Consider the following 26,624-nt stretch of genomic DNA (forward strand, 5'->3'; position numbering starts at 1 on the left):
AAGCGTATGTGGATGAAAACATGGAGAGTAACGCTGTTGCAAAATTTTTTAAACAGGAAAAATTTTCTGGAATGTCATTCCAAGTCCTCAATAGTTTGTTTTCGACACTTCTCTCTGGTACTCCTAATCGCTTTTTTTCAATGTTTTCCAAGTCAACTCTAAGGTCAATAAATTTCTGCTTCCAAATTGAGCTACTCTGAAATTCAGTCAACTGCATTTCAAAGTCAGCCATGTCTATGGTCTTTAAGATAAATTGTTATGTAAAATCATTTATTTATCTAAGATGCACCTATACCGAATTTATCTGAAAAATAAAAAAGTCGATATTAAGAAAAAAATTGTAAATGGAAGATTATAAGAGAGGGTTTCGCATGCCAGCAAAAGTTACTGGCGTATCCTGTTTGGCACGCGTGCCAGGGGTTGCCCACCCCTGTTCTAGGATATGCTTAACATTGAATCATAGAATGGTGTGGCTGGAAGAGTCCTTAGATATTGTCTCTTCTAATCTCCCCAGTATTAGAGGAAGAAAATGGAGGGGCCTTCTCCTACTATTCATAGTATTTATAATACTATCAATAGTATGACAGAACTATCCTATAGATCATCTAAGAGCCAGGTCTGGAAGCAAATCTCTCAACTACTTCTAATTCCATATACAGTTGTATCCCTTCTTTTCACATTGAAGCTTTTTCAGTCTCCAGAGGCATGGTAAAGGTGAGTAGAGCCCTACCCTTTTGGCTCACAGACTAAAGGATCCTGGGTTTGATTCCGGTCAAAGACATGTACCTCGGTTGCAGTCTCTCTCACACCGATGTTTCTCTCTGTCTCTGTCTCTCCCCCTCCCTTCCATTCTCTGTAAAAATCAATGGAAAAATATCCTCAGTGAGGATTAACAACAAAAACAAAAAAGATGAGCAGATACATCAAACCTCAAAATAAATATGGCACATTTCCCTGAGCTCTGTTTTGAATTAAAAACTCAGGGGACAATATTTTGGGGTTTTATGTTCTTTAAAATTTGTATATGAGCATATTACATGTAAAAAATATGTATGCCAACAAAAAAATAGAATTTTGTTTTCCCAGATTGCCAAATATTATGTTTCTTGGTCAATGTACAGAGGCGAGAATTTTATGGTCAATGACTAATAGTAAAGTTCAGGTATTTTGGATTGTCTTAAAATAGGATGTTTTAAGCAATGCGACTAGAGAATACACTATTGTTGTCAGAATGTCTAGTTTTTCAGTAAGTGTTTTGCAACCCACATAAGAACTTTAAAAATAAGTGAAATGAAGCTTTCATTTGCTGAACTAGTGTGGGTTTAAAATTTTTTAATAAGGTACAGATTCAAAATTATAACTCAGAGTTGCATTTCATTAAATATTTTGATTGAAATGCATATGATTGCACTTAATTCTATTAGCTATGAAAGTACATTTCCCATAACAAAAAATTAAAATTGATAATTAAAATATATATGCCAGATACTGCCGAAACCGGTTTGGCTCAGTGGATAGAGCGTCGGCCTGTGGACTCAAAGGTCCCGGGTTCGATTCCGGTCAAGGGCATGTACCTGGGTTGCGGGCACATCCTCAGTAGGAGATGTGCAGGAGGCAGCTGATCAATGTTTCTCTCTCATCGATGTTTCTAACTATCTCTCTCCCTTCCTCTCTGTAAAAAATCAATAAAATATATATATAAAAACAAAACAAAACAAAAAAACAAAATAAAATATATATGCCAGATACTAATCCCAGCAGAAGCAAGAAGATATTTTTATTAGCCCCATTTACCGATAGCAATAAGGTAACCACAAATAGTGAATAGTAGTTAAGCAGCACTCACCAACTCAAAAATCTGAATATTGAGTTAGAAATGGGTTCATTCATTTGGAGATTCCACCTGGTACTTGTGAAGAAACTATTTGGACAGGACTGCATGAAATAATCATTTCTTGAAATTATATATATTTTAAATTCTAGCTTGTCTTTCTGGGGAAATAGAATAAATATAAATTGTTCAAATCTAGTAAATGTCCTAAAATTACTTTTTAAAAGATAGAAAAATACAAAGGATAAATGAACAATCTTAAAGCCAAAGGAACAGGAAAAAAATATGTATCTCCAACCATAAAAGTTGGAGAGTCATCAAGGCTCAGAAAGTCTCCAGAATTATCTCACTGTGATTTTTCAACCTCTCCAAGATGAATCAAGTGAGTGCCTGCTGGGGATGTTACAGCCTCATCAGATGGCAAGGGAGGAGCGGAGGAGGTGAAGTGGGGACATGGGACTTCCATTATTTCGCCAGAGAAATACCCTTTTTACACCACTAATAATGATGGCTCCATATAGAGCTGAGCTACTCAGGCTCTCTATTTTTTTAGTCCCTGGACAAGAAAGAAGGCTGAAAAGATGGCTATTAGCCAGAATTAAATATGTCCAAGCGTAATTAGCCACTTAACAGAATAAAGAGAAAAGTGAAGGAGAAGGAAAAAAAAGAAGATAATACTCATAGAAGTACTGTTAACTTGTGGGAAACACACATAAAAATCAAACTGAATTAAAAGTCTCTCCTTGCCACATCGTTTGTGGCAGGTACAGAGAAGGTGGGTGTTTGAGTAGAAGGCATAAAGCTCTAAAAGTCACAATAGCTGCCAGCAATTTTTTCTCTCTCACGCTGAAGAGGATGACTGGCAGAGCACACAGTCTTCCTGAATAGAGGTAATCATGGGCAACTCAAATGCAATCCCCTAGAAGTCATTAAACCATCTTGCTTTCTTCCTTCACTTTCTTGCCCTCTCACTCTCTCACACGTAGGTGGAGAAACCATAATCCAGGTGAATTTTAACTTTTTCCATTGTCCATTCACCTTTGTTAGCTCCTGGAGAATTTTCAACACCTCTTAGTACTTTTCCTCAAATCTCCTCAAATCATCCCCTCATGTCTTTTCTCAGCTGATGGTTTTACTCCTCCTTCACCTACTAAAACAAACATCATCACAACAGAACTTGATATGCACAAACTGGACATCTACCTCCCTCCATCATAGGAACCCACATACTTCTCTGCCTTCCCATTTAGGTGAACTGTCCATGCCCCCATGCGAAGCCAGGCCTTCTGCTGTGAATCAGATTGCCTTTTTTCTTACCCACTAAACGTTAACCATTCTATAGTTTTCCCCACATTTTTAATTTTCCTTTTCCACTGGATCATTTCTATCAGCATGCTGTTTTCTTTTCTCTTCTCTTAAAAAACAAAACAAAACAAAAAACAAAACAAAACAAAACAAAACAAAAAAAACACTTAAGTTCCTTTCTTGCCATCCAGCTACTGCTCAATTTTTTGCTTCTCTTGGAGCCAGTCTTTTAAAATGAGTTGCCTATATTTGCTGCGTTCATTTCTTCTATCTTATTTTCCTCTTAATGCACACTGCTTGGGATTTTGCCTTAACTACTAAATTGAAATGGTTCTAAGCAGGGACGTGAATGACTTTCTTTTTGCTAAATCCAATGATGAGGTTCTGCTCCTCATCTTACTTGATATTACATGACACTTGGTTTCCATGACACATTGCTTGTGCTGGTTCCCTTACTATTTTACTCAATATGCATTCCTTGTCTCCTTTCGGATCCCTCTTCTTTTCCTGGCATCTGAACCTCTGAGTGCTCCAGGTCTCAGTCCTTGGTATCTTTTCTAAGATCACACTCCATGTGATATCATATAGTTCTGCGTGATATCACATATTTCTATCACACAGTTCTATGATATCACATGGAGAGTGAAGTTATAAATAACACTCAAATTTTGTTTTTTAACCCAGATCCTCTCCTGAATTCTACTCTTATGTAAAATTGCTTTCTTTTTATTATTATTATTATTATTATTTCTTCAATATGTTTTTATTTGAGAGAGAGGAAGGGAGAGGGAGAGAGAGAAACATCAATGATGAAACAGAATCAGCTGCCTCCTACACACCCCACACTGGGGATTGAGCCGGCAACCTTGGCATGTTCCCTGATCTGGAATCGAACCTTTAACATTGGAATGTTCTTTTTTAGGATGTTTAAAAGTCCAGGTGTCTAATTTTAATTAGCATATAAACTGCTACAATGCAACTCTTGATATTTTTAACAATATATTTATATTTTCTTTTCAATCTCTCTCTACTTCTGTTGTAATTCTCCCACAAGTAGATATGAACTTCTGTCTCTTGGTGACTAGTTCTCCAAATATCTTATTCAGTAGTGCTGTAGGTGTTTCTTTTAGGCTGCTGACTATAATTTAAGTAGAACATCTGTTATATCACCTGGGGAATTGCATTAATAACAATATCAATTTTCAGATCTTCTGGATTTCCAAATTACTATTTTTTTACACTTGTGACATGACGTCAGGGTAAATAAATTTTTGAATAAAATGCTCTAATCAGTACTTTTCCCAAAATGCCCCTTGAGCAACGACCAGGAATATAAATATATATACACACAAAAACACACGTAGGAAAATGTAGCAGGGAAAAAAATTGCTTATTCACTCTCAATTTCTTTGTGCATCCTTTTAAGAATCAGAGCAGTGGGGCAAATACTGTGAATATGCGGAACATCTGTAATCGTAACAACAATAAATGAATTTAGAAAAATAAGGAAGGCATATAAAATAATTACTGGTAGGTAGGTTTGGATCAGAATCTGATACACCTATGATACCAAGAGGAGGGGTTTATGCCTTCATCCACAAACAACAAGAAACTTGAATGATGTGTAGGATGGAACAACTGAACAGGAATTTGTTGGTCACCAGGCACTTTGCAAGACACAGTTGCATGGTCCATATCATTATTCCATTTTTAAGTATTAGAAAACTGAGCCACAAAGAAGTTAAAAATATGCCCAAGGACATTGGGCCAAAAACTCGAGAGCCAGGATTCAAATCCAAATCTATCTGGCTTTAAATCTTTCTCTTTCTCCAAGGGGCGTTTGTGATTAATCTGACAAGTGCATGCAGAGAGGCATTCAAATCACAAAGGCGGCTCATTCAAGATGCATCAGACACCTAAAAGGGCATGAGGTAAACTAAATGTGCCTCATTTTTCATGTAGCTTTTTTTAGGACCCATTAGTTTGATGCTTCTAATTTCTAAACAGTGCCAAATGCACTTATTGATTTATTTTTATCTTAGAATTATGTAAAGGGAATTAAATTTTCTTTGAAAACCATGTTAAAAAATCAGAACATTTCCAATTGTGAATTCCTAAAATGTACCAATTTCACTCTTCTGCTATTGTATATTATGTGAGTCAGCCGAACATGAGAGGATTCACAGAGGAGCAACTCCTGCACTAGAGCAGGTGCTAGGAAGACAAGCCATAAGAAAATTTTTACTACTACTATGTGTCCCCATATACTACATTTCATAAGTCCCAACATATAAAAAGGTGTTTCCTGAACAAAATTACTCCCACTGCTAGGCTCTGTATCACTTTAGTACTTAGATGATACTGATGGTAATGGAAAAGACCATCTAAAATGACCCCATTCTCTCTGTTGTGGTTGTCAATATTAAACTACTTCCTGGTAGGACTAACATACTAGTCAAAGGGCAAATATTGGCATCCAGTGTTCTTCCCTGAGTCCTCTGCCCTATTAGCCAAGCCAAACATCAGTGCCTCTGGAATTAACCCCGTGTTTCAGAATTGCCTAAAGTTGCGACCCTTCTTTGCTTTCTAGGAGATCAAATATTTTGCGCTGAGCATCTGTACTGATCCTTTGTCCCAAGTATTAAATTAGCTGTTTGAACCTGGCTGCCCTGCACTTCAGTTGTCAATCTTCTTGGATGCCAGACCTTTGTTCTTTTGCAGATATGTATTAAGTGTGAATTGATCTCCAGCTTACAGCTGCCTGCCTGGCTGTTTGCCCGGATTTCTCAGCCTTGCTCAGCCCAGAATCTGTCACTGTGCTCTTGTACTTGAGGCTCCAATATTAGCTGAAATATGACTGAGACTTTATCTTTTAACTCACCTATTATCTCTCCATCTAGGCGTCATTTCCTTAGTATCTATCTTGTTCTAGAGGGCAGGTCAGATTTAGTCTTGCATCTTTTCTCCTCTCCACTGCGCCATTGTTGTTTTAAACAGACATGATTTAGAATTGACGTAGTAAAAAAGATAGGAATGTGTATGGTGATAGCTAATAGGAAGAATCCAGAAAAGCAGCTGAATTACAAAGTAAATGTGTACTCTCCTGTGAAGGTTGGTAGAACATAGCAAAAAGATTTTCACAGTCAAGGGGAATTTGGAAATCTAAGCAGATATGTAGACAGTTCATGTACGGGGTTCTATTTAAAGGTTATTGGGCCCAGACAGGTTTTGTGGGACTCCCTGGTGTTCTATACCCAAATCCCCATCTATAGAATATTGGTTGGGCAAGTCAAGACCTCAGTCTTAGAGCGATTAGGCCCCAGAAAATTTATTGCAACAGAAATAGAAGAATAAGATAGTGTTCCCATTTCTGAACTATATTGTGAGGTAGGTATTGGATTGTGGGTACATTACAGATGTCAAAATATTAAAAATGGAACTTGAGATTGGAAAAGGAGCAAGGTGAGTTGATGGCGGTTCATCTGAATATGAATTAGAGCTCTTTAAATTGTCTCAGACCAAGATCAGACTTGAGCCTTAGTTCCTGGAAACAGCAGTCACAGATGTTGGCTCTTAATTTATTATTTTATTCCAGGTAGTTACCTCACTAAGAATATTCCAATGTAAATAACCAATAAAACACTAAAAAAATGACATGAATAATTTTAAGAGTTGTTGTCTTCTCTAGGCATTTAAAAATGATTAGTGGATGTGTTTTTTTTTTACTTCTATAGAAATCTGTAAAGCCCATTTTCAGGCAGTACAGGAAGGCCTATGTATAAAAACAAACAAAATTTTTTCTTCCCCTTTTATTTTATTATGGGGCTAAGGGATGGTTAAAATAAGCATAGTCTCTTGGGCTATGTTATCCCAGAATTTATTCATCCGTATTTGTATATATCTCTGTAGGTATCTACAGAATGGTCTACATCTATAAATAAGAGGAAGTAAAAGGTATTCTGCTAACTTAAAAGTATCCACAAAGAAGAATTTGGGAATCAGCTTCTTGTCTCTTTTTAATATACCACTTAGTCTCTGAAGTAGTGTAAGTTTCTGCTAAAGTATATGTTGAAGCTATAACTGTAATTTGTTGTAGTGTAGGAGTAGCTCTGATCAACCCCAATATTTATTACAATTCTTTTTTTTAATATATTTTACTGATTTTTTACAGAGAGGAAGGGAGAGGTATAGAGAGTTAGAAACATCGATGAGAGAGAAACATCGATCAGCTGCCTCCTACACACTCCCCACTGGTACATGCCCTTGACTGGAATCGAACCTGGAACCCTTGAGTCCGCAGGCCGACGCTCTTATCCACTGAGCCAAACCGGTTAGGGCTTTATTACAATTCTATTGCTTCAGTTTTGTAATAAGTCTGAATACAAGTACAAAAATTAAAATGTGCGTATTCTTCCCAAGAGCAACCTATAATCTAGTAAGGAACTTGCTGTAATGTATCAACTATGAGCACAGTATTGGAAGTGCTAGCAAAATATATACTGAAAAAATATATAGGAAGCTTTATAGGCTTCAAGCACTAATCAAACATAAATCAAAACCCTTAGGCCCATTAGGGTGGCCATAATAAAAAAAGAAGAAAAGAATGTGTCCACAAAATTATTGAGAAATTGAAATCCTCATGCACTGCCAGTAGGAATGTAAAATAGTATAGTCCTGTGAAAATTTGTTGGCAGTATCTCAAAATGTTAAACATTGAGTTAACCATATGACACAGCAATTTTCCTCTTAGGTATATACCCAAGAGAATTGAAACATTGGCATGGAATTATGTATGCTTGAATGTTCAGAGCAGCACTTTTCATAATAGCCAAATTTTGGAAATAACTCATTTATAGCAGCTAATGAATGGATAAACAAAAAGTGGTATGTCCACAAAATGAAATATTTATGAATATGATTAAAGTCCTAAAATTTATTTTAAAAATAGGAAAAAAGTTATTTAAAATACTTGTGGTAATGTATCTAAACTTTGTTTAATAATTGAATTAAAATAAGCTTTAATGTTGAGCTTTATGTATATTTAGAAAATTCTCTCTGAAAAGACCTGCAAAATGCTAAAATCTGTAGCTTGCCTCTGAATGGATTCACCACTGAGGCTTAGCTACACATTTTATTTTTCTTGTTTATTCACCAGGGTTATTATTTAGTTAATGTAGTAATATATGAAAAATGTACTGTGTAAATTATAAAGTTTAACAAATACTTATGTTTTCTTTTTTTTAAAACTAATTTCATTCATTTAGATGTTGTATTACCAAGATAAAGGAGAAAACATACTGCCTACTTATTTATTTGCTCATCAATTTATATACTACATAGGCAGTGGTACCATTCTTGGGTATTACACTTGGGCAAAACATACTTTTTTTGTTCCTTCCTTTATTTGTGATTTCCTTTTTCAATTAAATAGTCTTTCAAAAATGGTAAAGAACATTTTACATGTTCACTTTAAGTTTTAATCTGTTGGTGCTTATATTTTAAGAGGTCTTTGTTTCTGGATGGGGTTTCATAACCACAGTAGGCATGTATAAACAATGTTTGTATTTTCTGTTTCTTATAGATTCTACAAAGAAATTAAAAGATGTTCTTGAAGAATTCCATGGTAATGGTGTACTTGCAAAGTATAATCCGGAAGGGGTAAAACTTCTTTTTTCTTTTTTTGGTTTCATTTGAGCGCATGGAGGAGAAATATCTTAATGAATAGTTCTTAAAAATACATATGCTGTATACCATATACCATAACATAAAGAAAGTGAAATTTATAGTGAAATGTACCCTGGGAGATACATTAAATGTTGTACTTACTATCTTTTTAATACAAAAATATTTTGCAAGTGTAAATAACATTTTTATAGTCTGTCCTTGAAAGATACAGATAATCTACAATATAGTTTTTAGGTCCTTTTTCTGGAAGTCAGGAAACAGTATTAGATAAAAGAGGACAGAAAGGGTGTCTGACTCTCTATGACCTAGACATTTAAACCCCAGATGAACACTAGTGTAGGGCAGGGGGTTACTCTTTTCAGGGAATTATTCCCTTAACTGGAGAAAGATTTTTGATTGATATAACTAATCTAATACTTTAAAGAGCCAGCGGGGACAAAAAGAAGGGACTTCCTTCTCCCTATCTTGCTTTTACCTATTATCAGTCCCTGAAATTCTTTCCTTATAAAAACTTAATGTCCTGTTGATTGCTTTTGAACACCATGGTTGAATGAATTCCTTTCCCTTCCTAATTAATGGTTAGATAACCTTCCATTTAATGCCAGCTGAGAGGTGTTACATTTTAAATATTTGATCATCAGGGCTGTGAGTGCTTTTACAGCTTCATCAAGTCATAGTAGGGTTTATGGCAGTTAAAACACACTGCCCTTTGCAAAGGACCCTTTGCCTGAATGTGTTATCTAGCCATCTAGATGGATTTATTTTGCTGATTAAAATGTGGTTTGTCTTTTGTTATTGTCATTGTGGTTTTAAATGTTTAGAGGAGCAGAGCTCCTGGCTGTCTTTCAACATTGTACTTCTCTGGGATTTTTATAGAATTTAATGTTAGTCAAAACCCAATGTCTAAATTCCAACCTTAAAGCTTTCATATTGTTTTATAATTTTCTATTGACTTCTAGTAATTAGCTATTTTCATGCCACATTTTATGCTGTCTAAATCCTTTAAAAATCTTTAATTTATGAGTTATTTTCTTTTGAAAAAATAAAGTTGATATTTAGTGTCTACAAAGTATGGGGAAAATTAGGCAATTTAAAGCTGTTCCCATTTTCCTATTATCAGAAAAGAAGCAGACATCTGACCTACATTTCCTCACATTTTATTTTCCAAGATGCTATAGAGAGTAAGGTGTTGGCAGATAAATTTGTCGAATTGAAGATCCCAAAGACCAAGAATGCAAAGCGGGAAAGTTAAACATGTCAGCTTTACTGCAAAACTATAAGACCCAAAAATGTCATTAATATTGACATTACCAACTATACTTAAAAACATGCATGTTACCTAATCTATATACAGATATGAAACTGCTTTTTATCGCTAAAGATAGCTGCTGGCTCTAAATTCAACTGAAATGTGATGTCCACATAGTAATTTTTTTACTTCAGTGATTTCTTATTTAAAGGATTCTCAAGACTTATCTTACTGATAATATATATTAAATGAGGATTATCAGTCACTGTACACTGGATTTATTGAGGTAATTGCTAGGTTCAGTATTAGACACACATGTGATGTCAGCCTTTTCAATAATGCAACACTTCTCCATAATGCATTGATCTGTTCTTAAAATGTGTTATTAAAATAATGAACATTTGAAAAATATAAAAGTTAGATCTCATTATGATCCAAAAGTAATTCTAATTTAAGAGTGGAATCACTTTCTAATGTTAATGCTAGTATGCATTTTCCCTTCAGGAGAAAATTTCTTTTAAGTTTATATGATTTTGAAACACTAATATGTATTTCACAAAAGCCAATAAGAAGTAATTAGGAATATTCAATGTTGCATAAAAAATATTTAAGGCCTTAGGTTCTCTTCAGAACATGACTCAGTCCAGTTTATAAAAGGTCATTCTAACCATATGAAAGAATTCATGAAGAATGCATACTGTCAGTTCACATATTGACTGGACAAGTTGAACACAGAATTGCTTGGCATAGATGATACTTAATGGTCAATTATAGAAGAAAAATTATAAAAGTTATTAGTCTGCCATTAGTATAAATAACTAATCTTTCGTGTTCTAACATGCACATAGTTATGTCATCTACATAAAATGTATTTACAAAGAGAGAACTACATAAGTATTTCTAAAATTACTTCTTCCCTTAAAAGTAAAGCTGCTTATGTTAGAGTTTTTATGTTTATTATTGTTCACTTATATTACTGAATTAATAAAAAGCACTGTATCTAAAAACTTAATAATCCAATGAAAATATGACCTGTTTAAATCTATTTTAATATAGAAGATATAGTAAGTATACTATATGGTTGATTGATTTGTTTTTAATTCCAATCTTTTAAAGATCATTTGATGATCATTATTTGATAAAATAAACAAAAGAATCATAAAACATAAAATCTAAACAATTGCTTTAAAGATTCTGTAAATATAGGAAGTTTAAAATGTTTTGAGATTTCCAAATATGACTTTAGAATTTTTAAATAAAGAAACTTGTTTTAAGAAAAGTAAAATTAATTCCCCAAAGTTAACTAGCTAAGCTAAGTTCATGACATTAATCATAATAAAACCTAATTATCTAGAAACTCAATTTAAGAATGGTGCCCTTTACTCTTCACTACATTAATTAGGCCATAAAACTTGAGAGATCTGTGTTCCAGGGGTGGGGTTAGAATTTGGCATTGGATGCATCCATCTATCTATCTATCTATCTATCTATCTATCTATCTATCTATCATCTCTATCATCTATCTAAATTTGGCCTGGATTTCAAATTCCGTTCCAAATTGTTCCATTGACATCTAAAATGATGGAAAGAGCCCTAGCTAGTTTGGCTCAGTGGATAGAGCATCGGCCTGTGGACTGAAGGGTCCTGGGTTTGATTCCAGTCAAGGGCACATGACCAGGTTGTGGGCTTGATACCCAATAGGAAGCATGCAGGAGGCAGCCAATCAAGGATTCTCTCTCATCATTGATGTTTCTCTGTTTCTTTCTCTCCCCCACCCCTTTCCCTTTCTCTCAGAAATCAATAAAAATATATTAAAAAATAAAATGTTGGGAAGACATGAAGTAGTGGCATATGAATGAAAAGTCATTTATCTTTAAAGACATGGAAAGAAGCTAGGCATGTTATTCTAATAGAAGGAAACATTATGAGTAGGGAATTAAGTACTCATTAATATATCTTTACACATGCTGTTATTTTCATAATCTTCTCCAGAAGGTTTTAATTATACTGTGTGTGTTATTGATTGTATTTATCGCATGCCAATTAGAACTGCTTGCTTACTACATCAAAGCTAGATCCAGTTAGTGATTCTCAAACTTTCGCTTGCATCAGAATCACCTGGAGGTGTCTTATAAGACACAGATTTTTGCCAGCTCCCTCAGTCCTCCCCTTAGTTTCTGTGTCCCTGGGGTGGGGTTTAAAAATTGGTATTTCTATCAGTTTCCCAGTTGACTCTGATGCTGCTGCTTTGAAAGCACATTTTGTGGCCCATGGATCTAGGGTATGTTTTAAAATCAATCTTTCTTTTAAATGATCAGTGATAATGAAATAATGAATATAAATGATCTTACATTAATACATGTATTCTTTCTTTCCCTGCATGCACAGAAACAAGACATTCTTAACCAAGTAAGACATTTTCTTTTCTATTCAAATCTGTCTTTCTTTACTCTGGTGTGAGCTATGAATAAGGAGCTCAGATCCTTACCACTGAGCTATACTTCTAAAACCAATAATACTTATAGGATATACAAGTTTACCTATAATACTTGGGATGTTATAATTGACTGATATTTGTTCAAATCAAAGTCATGGAGGGACTGATACATTAATTATGGAATCTGAAAGTCCTGTGTGTGGGCTTTAATTTTATAATATTTGAATTTAATTTTCTAATTTCACTTAACATAATCAGGCTCTGGTAGAGTAATTTACTTATGAAAGCCTTAATTAATTTATTAATGGGAGGTTTAAAATTGTATTTAAATACAACAAGGATTTTTCAAATTTGGTTGCTAGTACTGTTAGAATCTGAGAGGGAAATATAACTAAAATATTGAATTTTGCTCTTCTGGGGAAAAGAGTAATCTACATGTTACTCTCACCATTCTCTCCAAGTAAAATCCATTTTGAAAACAAGTTTTAGGTCCATAGTTTAGTTGGGTATAGAGAATCACAACACAATTTTTAGGTTCTCGAAATGGATTTTTCTATCATACTAGGAATGGTGTTGTCTAAAACCATAATATTGTCTCCTTGGACAGTATTAGAAATGTACTGGCAGCTTCTTATTCACAAGGTTCCCTATGGTATAAATGATGCTATAATTTCATCCCGAACATATTACAGTCCAACTGATTACATCAGAATGCTCTGGCCTGACTTAGATAGAGGTCCCACATGTTACAGTCTCCTAGAATAAGGCACAACTGAAATGGCAACTCATTGACTATAATGCCTTTTACTAGCCTCTCTCAGAGGAGGGCCTTTCCTGAACTCATCCCTGAACTTTGTGGAAACCTACTAGCTCCTCCAAAGACGGGCTCTATGGGCTTTATGGTAGTCAGAGGCAACTCCTCAGAGTAAATAGGTGCTTTCTGAAGCAGGCTTTAGCTATTATAGGGCATTTGTTGAGCACCCGGTCAACAAACACACCTTTCTGCACAACTTGCACACCCACTAGAATCTGCATGAAAACTGGTGTCAAAGTTAGTTCTGCCTCCTATTGGCGTCAGCAGAGTGAGTTTCTCCCCCCATCCCCCTTGCTCAGGCTTTGTTCTGTGCACAGTTACTTAGGCAGGTAATTCCAGTTGCAGAATAGAAATAATAGGAGAAACTCGGGTAGCCAAAGAGAAATATAGAATGAGGGCATGTGTATTTGTTGCTCTGTATGTGTTCTTTGTCAGTATCCTGGTGTAGGGTTTTCTCTTTATATTTCCTGTCAGCAGATGATCCTTGGCCCAAGGCTGAGTTATGTTTTCATAGCTCCCCGAGCTTCCCTTATCTTTGCACTTGCTATTGTGTACTGTAGTTTTGTTACTATATATACCCTTTACATTCAGACAAGTAAGTGGCTTCAATCCCTTCATAAGTAATCTGGGAATTCAGAACCTACATTTTGTACTGCTGCTGCCTACTGTGATATTTTAAATGTCTTTAACAAGGATATTGACACTGATACAATTATTAGCAGTGATATAAACACCCTTTTATTGTAAGCTATAATTGTCCTTCCAGGACCAAAGCAACCTTTCCCATTAAAGAAAGCATCTGGAAAGTATAACAGAAATTGTGGTTTTAGGAGTTCAACTGAACTGAGTTCAAATTCCACATCTGCCACATATTAGCAGGTCTTGAACAAGTTATTTAATCTCTCCTAGCTTCAGTGTGTTTACTTATAAAAAGAAGAGTGTCTGCCTTATTGATTTGTTAAAAGGGTTAAATTCTATGTGAAATAATTAGCTTCATGTCTGACATACAGCTGTTCCATTGATATTTAGAGGCAGTGGCTCTTGGTCACATTTTAGTGATCAATAGGATTTCATAACAAAAGTTCTAGAGTATGTATGAAAGGTGAAAGTAAGAATATTTGAGATACACCCCAACCAATCCTATAACATTGATTTTTCTCAGTTTCATTTTTCTCATCTATAAAGTGAAAATATATAACTCGATGCCTTTTCCAACTCTAATGTCTTTCTACTGTGAGGGATGAGAGAAATACATGACATGTGATGTGCTTTGCCTGCCAAGCCAGACCACAATCCAGAATGATGTCCTTGTAGGAGAGCTATTGTGTCTGTTGTGTTTGCTCCACGTACCACAACTGCAGAAATGCCAGGACAGTTAGCAAAGAATGGCAGTAACATGTTAAGGAATGTTTCTGTTTTTCTTTTCTATTGCTATCAACACAATTTCAGTCATCTTCCTCTTCTTATCAAAATTACAGCCAGTTTTGAAAACATGCCAACAAATTCAATAATAAAATACCTACTAGAGTTCTTTATTAATCTGATTTTAACTATGCACTAATCATTGTTGAGATATATAGTATCTTTCATTTCAATATGTGACCTTAATTTTATATCTTGATATTCAGAATATAATGGTAGTTTAGAATGAAATTATGCTCAATAATTTGAAAAGATATTTACATAAAACCATGAGAATAATTTCTTATGTTATAAATAAACAAATTAATTTGAATAGTTTATTACAGGTTTCTAATAATTGCACTGAGAATCAAATCTCAACATTTATAAAAAATACACTATCTTTTATCCATGGAAACATTTAGATTTTTGAGAATGGATCATCTGCTACATTTTGTGCTAAATTGAAAGCTTAACTGAATTTGACTGCTTCATGTGGCTAGATAATGAAAACTTGATTACAATTAATCTATTTCTCCCTTAAACTTCTATACTAAACATGCAGAAATTTAAAAATAAGTATTTAACATACTATTAATTGCTTTCAATTGTTTTCTCTAAAAATGAGTTCTAAAAACAAGCTTAAATAATTTGGAAAATAAATTAATAACTCTATAGTTTTAATAACAGCCTACTTAGAAATGTGGAATTTAAACACACTATGCAGCCCTAACCAATTTGGCTCAGTGAATAGAGCGTCGGCCTGCGGACTGAAGGATCCCAGGTTCAATTCTGGTCAAGGGCATGTACCTTGGTTGTGGCCACATCCCCAGTAGGAGGTGTGCAGGAGGTAGCTGATCGATATTTCTCTCTCATCGGTGTTTCTAACTCTCTATCCCTCTCCCTTCCTCTCTGTAAAAAATCAATAAAATACATTAAAAAAAACACTATGCATATTGTTATTTTATAACATTTATTAAATAATTTATATAGGAGTTAAAATCCAGTTTAGAGAACAAAAGTGATACTGGGATTTTCAGGTGATCTTTTTTTGCATTTTTCCACGGAGAAGTACAACAAACACCTAAAGTTTATTTTTAGGTTTGTCTATTGTTTTTGTTTGTGCATTTTCATCATTACAAATAGCTCTTTTGAGTAGAAATATAAAATATACTAGGGAAAATAAAAGTAGAGATTTGGGTAGAAAGAAGTCTTCAGGTTTTTAATAGGTAAAGAAAATTAAAATATTAAGATCATGCTACCATTCCCATTTAGAAAAATAAGCACAAAAACAATGTGAACAGTAGATTTGAGTAGAAGAGTAGACCAGGTATGAGTTATTGAAGCAGTATAATTAAGTGATGAAAACTGGGATAGCAGTAGGATTATAATGGAGGCTGGAGCAGATTTAGAACACATTTCTGATATGTGGTCAAAAGTAATAGGTTATGCTTAGAATGTCAAAGGATAGGAAAAGAGTTATAGTTAGCTCAAGACTGTGTAAACAAGTAGATAATAATATCATTACTTTTATTTATTATTTTGTCTAAAGCTTTTATTTGTACATTTATCTCCCAATTATTGTTGACATACTATATCAGGTGTACAACATAGTGATTAGATATTTATATACCTTATGAAGTGATCATTACTTTTATTTTATATAATTTTTTATTCCGAAATGGTGATAGTTTGGTCAATGCATTTGATAGAGATAAACAAGTGGCAAAGTATCTTGTATTATGTGTGAATATTGGAAAATCTGTCCATAAAATTGTCCTTTGGTCAACTATCACATAGTGGATTTTGAAGTTAGAAATATTTATGTCCTTGGTACTAATAGTTTTTAGACTTTGGCGATTTATTTAACTTTCTCAGCCTCAGTTATATAGGAGTGATAATAGCATCTACTTACTGGGTTACTGTGAGGACTAAAGTATAGTATACACATAACAAATTTAGCATAGTTCCTAGAACAGTGACATTTAGATATTGTTTCCATTACATGCAACAGACATTTTAATCAAATGTCTAATATCATCTTCTTATTATGGATAGTGGAAGTGGAGTGTATCCCAGACTATAAAGATTATAAGGAGAGATGAAGCTCTAAGGAGGAGTTTGGCATAGAACAATCGCCTATGAGAGATAAACGTACAGAAAGTGAGCAAAGCATTTGGGACAAAAAGAAGCTAGTGTGGATTGCATCCTAAATGCATGTATAATATACACTAGATGTTGTGTTTGGTCCTTTGGGAGAAACACAAATGGTCAAGATGATCTTTGCTAGCAGAGAGGGTAAAACTAATAAATCTATTTTACAGATTGCTGACAGAATGCTTCAATTCAGGGAATTCATAAGCCTTTAAAATAACGAGTGGGTTTCCTGTCCTCCTTGTAAAATCTCAGTCTCTCACCCTTACACATTGGCTATTCCCTGGTCTTCTAATCCTTCTCAACTTGATGTTTCTCACACTACTAACCTTGGGAGATTTGGGCCTAGATAGATTAAAAAGAATAGAATCTATGGGATAGCATATATTTTAAATCATTTCATCAAAGTCTTGATTATTTTATCATTAGTTTTATTGATTTTGTTTTAATCTGCTTCAATATTAAATATAGATCTATACACTATTACACGTTAAAATCATCTTATTTGAGATTTATTAAGTAAAAGAATATATTCCTGCTGTGAAACATTTTTTGTATTTACTCTATCTTATAAATTCTTTTCCCATCTAAATCAAATTTTTGCCTTGCTAGACTGCCTCAAAAGAGACAGGTGAATGAAATTGTGTTATTTTTGCAATTGCAGTGTTCATGCCTCAACTATATATATTACGGGGCTCTACAATATAAAAGACATTATGAGATACAAAGTTGTCAGATTTTGTAGTCCAGCAGGAAAGAAGATAAGCTTGTCAATGTGCCTGCACACGTATCTTCATTCAGAGCACTCCCATCTTGACATTTTCTTTAAAGGTGAATATACAAGTAAGCAATCGTTAACAACTAATGTTATACATTCATAGTTGTTCAAGAAATTCCTACTGGGCTTTATTTTTTGAGGAGAAAATACCTTGAGACCATGTGTGTGTGTGTGCTCCGCTAACAACTCACACCTGTCCTATTGACAACCCTGAACAGTAGATAAGACAGTGTCATACTGGGTTAAAATGGATTCCAACTGAAGCACAAAACTTAGTTGAATACAACTGAGTTGGATACAGACCCTTAATTACAAGTTATACAAAAAGCATGATTAAAAACATTCTGCTGAAATTCGTCTAATTCATTAATTGCATTTTGTAATTACCCACGAAAATAACTTGGAATAGCGTTGTTTGTTTTTATTGCTACTTGTAATCCTTTACAATAAAATACATTTCTAATTTTCTTTCTACTGAGTCTTAATAGTTGTTAGTCTTAAGTAAAGCTACAATTCATTGATTATGTGCCTCGGAGGTGATAAAAAAGTTTTCATTTGCCAAAACTAATTTTAAAAAATTCCAGGTGTCCACACTTTTCACTCTTTCTTTATAAAGGAAGTTCCTCCATGGCAGTTTTAGAGGACTATTAAGCAGCTCTCTGATATTTCAAGTAATGAATAACCCACTATAGTACAGATAAGCATAAGAAGTGAGACATTTAATATGCACTTTTTTTCTGAAAGTATTTTAATATTAAAAATGTGAATTTGAAATCTCGGGAAGTTAGCCATGCTATATGTTAATTTATATATACACTTTGGCTCAGTGGCCTTTACATAATTTTTTAAAATTGATTTTTAGAGAGGGAAGGGAGAGGGAGAGAGAGAAACATTAATGTGAGAGCAAAACATTGATTGACTGCCCCCTACAAGGGAATCTTGCCAGCAACCCGGGCATGTGCCCTGACCTGGAATTAAACCAGCAGCCTTTCTGTACATGGGAGTATGCCCAACCAACTGAACCTCACTGGCCAGGACTACATTATTTTTATTTATTTAACATAATTAGTTAATTATATTGATGTGGAAATGGTGAAAGCAAACCTCTGGCTAAGTTAAGTTATTGTCTACCTTGTTTGATTAGAGATCTTTTTCCCAGTAGCTAACATAGGATGGTATACAATACATGTTGAAAAATGAGTTAAAGAAATAGTTAAATGGTTCATTTTTATCTTTTAAAGATCATTTATTAATTAACAGGATCATATGACTATAATAACACTCCTTTATTTCAGACAAAAATTAGTCCATATTCAATTTTTACATTTCCTAGCAAACTTGTATGCACAACTAATAAGTATGTCAGATCATGTGATTTCCTGCTACAAATGCTCTAATAACTATTCCTCTCCCTCTACCTTGAAGCCATAAGGTTGATATCTTTTTTTTATTAATATATTTTTATTGACTTCAGAGAGAGACAAAGAGAGAGAGAGAGAGAGAGAGAGAGAGAAAGAGAGAGAGAGAGAGAAACATTGATCGGCTGCCTCCTGCAACCCAGGCATGTGTCCTGTCGAGGAATTGAACCATGATCTTCTGGTTCATAGATAGACCACTGAGCCATGCTGGCTGGGCATGGTGGTCTGAGATCTTGCTTGATTAGGCCAGTTCACTCACCACCAAAGATCATACTTTAACCTTATCTCCCACTATTCTAGTGCTCCCCCGCCCTTATCCAGTCTCCTGCTCGTCCTCATTGGTTCCTGTAGAAATTCCTCTCAGCAGGAGCACTTTTATGCCTTAGGGCAGTGGTTCTCAACCTTCTGGCCCTTTAAATACAGTTCCTCATGTTGTGACCCAACCGTAAAATTATTTTCGTTGCTACTTCATAACTGTAATGTTGCTACTGTTATGTAAATATCTGATATGCAGGATGGTCTTAGGCGACCCCTGTGAAAGGGTCCTTCGACCGCCAAAGGGGTCTCGACCCACGGGTTGAGAACTGCTGCCTTAGGGCATTTGCACTGCCTGTTTTGTCTATCTGGAATGTTCTTTCTTCAAATATGTGCAAAGCTCTCTCCCTTATTGCCTTTAAATCTTTATTCAAAGAACAACTTCTCATTTTCTGATCATCAGATTTAAAACTGTAAGTACTCCCTTCCCAAATATAGAAACCTTTGTCATCTATATTTTTTTTATAACAAACGGAATGCAGTACCATCAGACATTGTACCTTTAGCTGATTTATTTTGTTATTTCCTTATTCCATTCATTAGAAGATAAGCCCTTGATGGAAGGATTTTTACATATTCTAGTAACATCATTAACCCAACACCTAGAGCAGAATCCAGTGCAAAGTGGGTGCACAGTGAACACTTGCTGAATATGACAGACACTCCATCCTGAAACTGCCAGGATAAATTAAAGTAACGATAGAATGACAACATTTATTTTCATCCACTTTGAATCTGCTTGGATGAGTAGTAGTGTTATTTCTTTTGTATTAACAGGGATTTAAAAACAAAGGACCCAGATGGTCAGATACAATAACGAAAGGCAGATAGAAATGTGTTTTAAATGCGTGCCAATTTGGCAGCAACATCTGCGCTGCTTCCTCAGCCTGCATTCTTTACAGATTCTCTATATCATCTCCCTAAATAGTCTGTGGATGCTCCTTAGGGGAAAAACCTAAAAAGGCCGTTCAAAATGTTAAACATTGTTTGATGTGTGTGTTTCTGAGCTTACAGCCAATTCAATTAAGTGTCCCAACTTTTTTTTTTATTAGTGTTTCCATTGATATGCACTTAAATGATCTCGTTCTGTGTAAAGGTCACAGTCTTCAACAACAAATTCTAATCCTGCTATCTGACAGCCTTATAATACACAATACCTAAATTTGGGAATGCTCTGCTAAATCATAAGGTAAAGAAAATGTATAGATTGAGGAGTATCTATCCACATACAGAAATGTTTGACATCTTGGATGACATAAAATTTTAGGAGAGATTTGAAAATCTTTTACTAATAAAGTAAAAAGAAGATGGGTGAACCAGGACATACCGAAGCAGTTAATATTTTTTTTTTTTGCTTTGAAGAAGTTTTGGCTTTGCAACATTGGTAGTTGTATGTAATGACAGGAAATGTAAGAAGGAAATTTGCCCCCTCTGACACTGTAAAGATTTTGAAGAAAGAAATTTACATTAGGAGTAAAACTTGAGAAATAAATAGGATGGCATCGTCTCATAGAAATCATTTAAGAAATGAGGAAATTTCTGTTCTATTATTATGTCTGTAATAGGCTTTTACTTTTTAAAGTAAGATAATCTGTTTTTAAATGATTGCTTTCTGAAAACAGTAATTTGCCAACACTATCTGATATTTTGGTAAAATGTCTAAGATATAAATACTTGCAGGTTTGATGTGGGAAGATAGATATAGTGAATTTTCCAGTTTTTTTTTTTAAATAAAGAGGAGGGCAAATTAAGACAATAAAAAAATCCATCTTACTATAAACCAATGCTTCCTTTTATTTTTTTTATTTAATTTAACTTTTTTACATACTGTGTGCCCTAGGGTGAATAAATACCCTTTACGTGAATTTATATTGATTTATTACATTTAGGCAACAACCCTGAATGGTTGATATTATATGCAGAAAATTAAGACTCATAGCTGTCAGAGAATAAAATTAAGGAGCTATTTTTTGCTTGTTGATCAAGGCGGAGCTGCAACACTTGAGAGAGTTCAGAAAGCTTTCCTAATACCTGAAAAAATAAAAGGCCTGAGAAGGAATGTATTGCTTACTATGAGAGGTGCCGTCCATGACCCACCATCATCAGAGTTGTTACAGGTGGTCTGACTTCAACACATTACTGACCACAAAAGGCTTAGGATGCAGAAGGAAGAGCAACTGTAAACATCATTACTTCTAACCACCATGCCTAGGGATATGTTGCTCACACAAACTTCCTTTAATTTTGCAGTAAAATGAACTCTTGGTTTTCCATGGGTCTTCATACATGGTGAGGGTTGCCTCTCATCCAATGGCAAGTGGATTAATTCTCTTTCCATAGGCCACCTCTCAGAATCCCTGTTAGTAGAAATAGAGCCCCCCACCCAAGAGAATGTATTTATACACAGTGGTCTGGCCATTGGCTTCATCTGTGTATGTTAAAATGTTGGCCTCATTCATTATGGCAAATTGCTTTTTAAAAAATCCTTCTGTTACTTGAACCTGCTATATGATTCATAGTTTTTAGTTATGTGGTCAGTCTACTAGTGGAATTTACACAAATTTGTGGTAGGGGTGATTTATTAAAAACGGACAAAAATCAAGTCTTTTTCCTGCCACAAATATACATGTCTGAAGTGCCCTTTTGAGAATGAATAAGCAAAATAGTCTAAACTAAACTACAAGTTCACATTAATGTCTTAGAACCATTAGTAAACAAAGTGAAGTTTTGGACTTTGTTTTTTTGTTTGTTTGTTTTTTTGTTTTTTACTGGTTTGAGATTATATTAGGGACAAAAACATACATAGTATATATACTACATTTGTACATGATCTAATCAACAAAAAGTGACCTTTCTCTAATGATATCCCTGCATGCCATATTCCATTTTAGGCTTATTCAAATGAATCCTATATAATAAAGATGTAATATGCAAATTGACCATCACTCCAACACACAGGATGGCTGCCCCCATATGGTCAAAGATGGCCGGCAGGGGAAGGCAGTTGGAGGCGATCAGGCCAGCAGGGGAGGGCAGTTGGGAGGGACCACGCCTGAAAGGGAGGGCAGTTAGGGGCGACCAGGCTGGCAAAGGAAGGAAGTTAGGGATGACTGGGCCAGCAGGGGAGGACAGTTAAGGGCAACCAGGCCTGCAGGGGAGGACAGTTGAGGATGACCAGGCCTGCAGGGGAGGGCAGTTGGGGGCAACTGGGCTCGTAGGGGAGTGCAGTTAGGGGAGGGCAGTTAGGGGTGACCGGGCCTGCAGGGGAGGGCAGTTAGGGGCAACCAGGCCCACAGGGGAGTGCAGTTAGGGGAAACCGGGCTGCCAGGGGAGGGCAGTTAGGGGCGACCAGGCCAGCAGGGGAGGGCATTTAGGGGCAATCAGGCTGGCAGGGTAGCAGTTAGGTGTCAATCAGGCTGGCAGGGGAGTGGTTAGAGGGTGTTCAGGCTGGCAGGCAGAAGCGGTTAGGGGCAATCAGGCAGGTAGGCAGGCAAGCGGTAGGGAGCCCGCAGTCCCGGATTGTGAGAGGGCAGTTGGACATCCCTCAAAGGGTCTCAGATTGGAGAGGGTGCAGGCTGGGCTGAGAAACACATTCCATCCCCCCTCATGCACAAATTTTGTGCACTGGGCCTCTAGTATAATAATAAAATTGGTCATTCTCTATGACCTTACCTTAATATTATTACATAGGAAAAATAGCCTTTTTTTCTATCCAAAATATCAGTATAAGGAATTACTTTTATTCTTATCTTCCAGGATTTGGAGCAAAATTATGAGCATCAGTCTGCCAAATTTTATTTTTGCCCCTATTTTTAGGTTCATCTCAGTCACATTAAACTGGGTAATGAAAAAATACCCTTCAAGGGCTTCCTATGAGGCCTATAGTCCTTGCACTCTCTTGATCTGATAGACATGGCTTGAGTCCAGGTTCTTTATAGGTCTCCTTGTCTTTCCAAATGGCCTACTGGACAGGACCCAGCACAGCTTCACTGCTCTTCTGTTCCATGTTGGCTACCTCTCTTTCAGAGGAAACAGTTATTCATTCCTGTGCCCGCAGTCACGGGATTGTTGGCTGAGCCTAATATAGTACCATTTACTTGCCTTTGCCCTCAATTTCCCAGGCAGGAGTCAGACCTTGGCCCACTGCCCTCTGCTTGGAGAAAGCCAGCTCTCTGGGTAGCTCCTGTAAAGCTCTCTTATTAATTTGATCATGGAAGGTGGCTTCCATCACTTTTTTCCCAAGTGGACCCAGAGCCTCTCAATGCAGTAATGATTGTCTCTAAAAAATGTGTACTTTTTGATAGCCCTGCAGTGAGTAAGGGTGGGCAAGGACCTTGAAATAGACTACTTTTAAAGTCTGCAGAGGGAGTTTTAGAATTTCTCTTTGGAATGTTGTATCTAGTGGTTTTGGTGTTAGGGTGCAATTATAACGTTAACCACTTTTTCTAATAGTTGAAAACAATATTTGCCATTAAAGACATGACTAGGAGATAAGACATTCCTTTGAAGTACTCATGAATCTGCATTGGCACGTTCACTTTAGTGGCCTGATTTAATCATTGCAACAGCTCTGTGGAACTGGGACTATTAATCCCAATTTACAGAGCAGGAAACTAAGATTCAAAGTCGATTTTTAAGGTCATACAGGAACTGTGAATATGTCTGCTGGACAGCTCCCCCTTTTCCTGCTACACTGCTGCAGGTAAGACATATCCGCTTAATTCCCATGTTAGCCAGGACTGCCCGACATAGTTCTGAAATAAGGTCATTTCTATTATTAATGATCTTGAACAAAGCATACAATCTTGACATTGGCTGAGTGAAAACATATATTTAATTTTTTTCAGACAATAGATTTTGAAGGTTTCAAGCTATTTATGAAGACATTCCTGGAGGCTGAGCTTCCCGATGACTTCACAGCACACCTTTTCATGTCATTTAGCAACAGGTTTCCTCATGCCAGCCCCATGGTCAAAAGTAAGCCTGCTCTCCTTTCAGGTGGTAAGTGTAATTCTTTACTTGAAAAATGTATATACAGTAAAAAAACAATAAAAATTGTAGAGAAAAATGAGTATCAACGTTCTCTATAACAGAAGAGATGATTTGCTTAAAAATTACCTTCATTGTAGGGTTTATTCCAGGGGTGGGCAAACTTTTTGACTCGAGGGCCACAATGGGTTTTTAAACTGGACCGGAGGGCCGGAACAAAAGCATGGATGGAGTGTTTGTGTGAACTAATATAAATTCAAAGTAAACATCATTACATAAAAGGGTACGGTCTTTTTTTTTTTTTAGTTTTATTCATTTCAAACGGGCCGGATCCGGCCCGCAGGCCGTAGTTTGCCCACGGCTGGTTTATACTCTCATACTGATATTATGCACAATATTTAAAATGTTTCCAAAATGATAATAACTGACCATTAGAGAAAATATACTTTATCATTATCCATCACTTATCATTCAATGTTGTAACAGTGTATGTCTAGGTAGTAATTTTAAGAGATACTTTTCATCGAATGTGGAAAAGTTCTCTTTTAAATGTTTTATACATAAATGAAGCCATAAGCCAGTTGTATAGAAAGCATAATATTAATATAAAAGTGTGCAAATTACCAGTATATTTTAACAATGTTATATTTGTAATTTCAGAGGAGTTTATTTTTCTCTTAGATACTTGCTTAAATTTTTGTCACCATAGAGATGATTAATTCTTTCATTATGTATAGCTTTTTAAAGATGTCTAATACAATAATATCATTTGCTAATTACCCCATTCTCCATTCAGTCGGGAAAACCAAAATCTCACTGTGTAACTCTAGAGAATGTGAAGTAGGAAACTGGCTAAACAGTGTTGAAGGTTTGAGACAACAAAGAGGAACACTGAGGTGAGGCAGTGGTAGAACCACACGCTGCCCCGAGGTTGGAGTAATCACATCCCAGAAGCTGGAAGAAAGGCCCTCTGAGCTGAGATGCACTTCTGTGGAGAGGATAGGTCCTCGCTGGCTTTGATAGCTCAGGAGCTCAAGGAGGAGCTGCAGCCCTGGGTGTCAGACCCCTTAGGCGCGTCATGATGGTCTGTGCAGGTCTGTAGAGAGAGCTCATTGTGCCTTCGGTGGAGTGGGAATAAGCAGAGACTAGAGCCCATGGCTACTGGAACCGCACGCTGTACGAGTGACATGCTGGAGCCATCTCACAGGAAGTGCAGGTAGACCAGCCGGAGCTGCCCCTTCTCCTTCCTGCTTCCTAATCTCTGTAGTGCGCCCTGTGAACCCAACTGGTTTCTGGCTGGCAATGGAGAAATGTGGTCTACTGCTGCTTTTCTCACGCTCTTTGATTTTATGTCTCTTTTGGGTCCTTAAAAATTATTGAGGACTCCAAAGGACCTGTGTTATGTGGGTGACATCTTTTGCTGTTACCACATTAAAGATGAGACACTTTAAAAATAACTATGAGTAGCCCATCACATGCTAATAAAAATTACATATTGTTATAAAAAGACTTAAAAATATGGAGAAGTGGCATATTTTACATTGGTGCATTGCCTTTAACATTTGGCTTCCCAGCTGGAAGCTAAATACCGGTAACCATACTTGCATCTCTGTTGCCATATCTATCTTATGTAGCCTCTTGGAAATACCACAGTATCCCCATGAGAGAATGAGAGTGAAAACAGCAAATGCCATCTCAGAATCAGTATTGAAATTGTTTTGACCTTACACATCCCCTGAAAGGGGCCCAGGGAATCCCAAGGGAGCCACTGGTCCAGAGAGTTCCAGCCCAAGCACCACAAAGTAGCATATGGACATGTGAGTAAAGAGGACAAGTTTAATAATTGACACTCAGATAAAAAAAAACAAAACAAAAAAAAACCACAACAAAACACACACCTATAATTAGGAAATAGGTGATTCAGCCATAAAGAAAACTTGGGCAACTTGACAAAGAGTCCACACTATTAAGCCTTATGTTGTGCTGTGTCCCCTTCTGTTAACGAAGTAATATATTTTTCCTAGAGCATTTTTGGTCCAAACTCTGTAAAAACAAGTATATACCTTCCAAGTGATATATTATGATCCCTTTAACATATATAAACATTAATGTATATCCTAACCTTCCACTACCCATCAAATATTTTTAGTTCCTAAAATAATTCCCCTCCTATTACGAGTTGAGAGGACTCACAATGCTGTTTTTCTATGAATCAGTTCATTTGGTCTGTCCTTAAGGTATGGAGCCG

General features: G+C 35.9%; 1 protein-coding gene across 4 annotated transcripts in view; it reads left to right on the forward strand.

Annotated features, from left to right (window-relative positions):
- Nucleotides 1–26,624, forward strand: part of DGKB (diacylglycerol kinase, beta 90kDa) — a 543,595-nt gene that overhangs the window by 94,307 nt on the left and 422,664 nt on the right. For 3 of the 4 annotated variants that reach the window (XM_014544666.1, XM_014544667.1, XM_014544665.1), the window contains exons 3-5: nucleotides 8,718–8,794; nucleotides 12,459–12,479; nucleotides 24,235–24,388. In XM_014544666.1, the coding sequence (XP_014400152.1) occupies nucleotides 8,718–8,794; nucleotides 12,459–12,479; nucleotides 24,235–24,388 (252 nt within the window). The remainder of the gene's footprint in view (nucleotides 1–8,717; nucleotides 8,795–12,458; nucleotides 12,480–24,234; nucleotides 24,389–26,624) is intronic. The other variant, XM_014544668.1, reaches the window with a different exon arrangement.

The sequence above is a fragment of the Myotis brandtii genome, unplaced genomic scaffold (assembly GCF_000412655.1).
Source record: "Myotis brandtii unplaced genomic scaffold, ASM41265v1 scaffold374, whole genome shotgun sequence".
In the NCBI taxonomy this organism is placed as follows: Eukaryota; Metazoa; Chordata; class Mammalia; order Chiroptera; family Vespertilionidae; genus Myotis; species Myotis brandtii.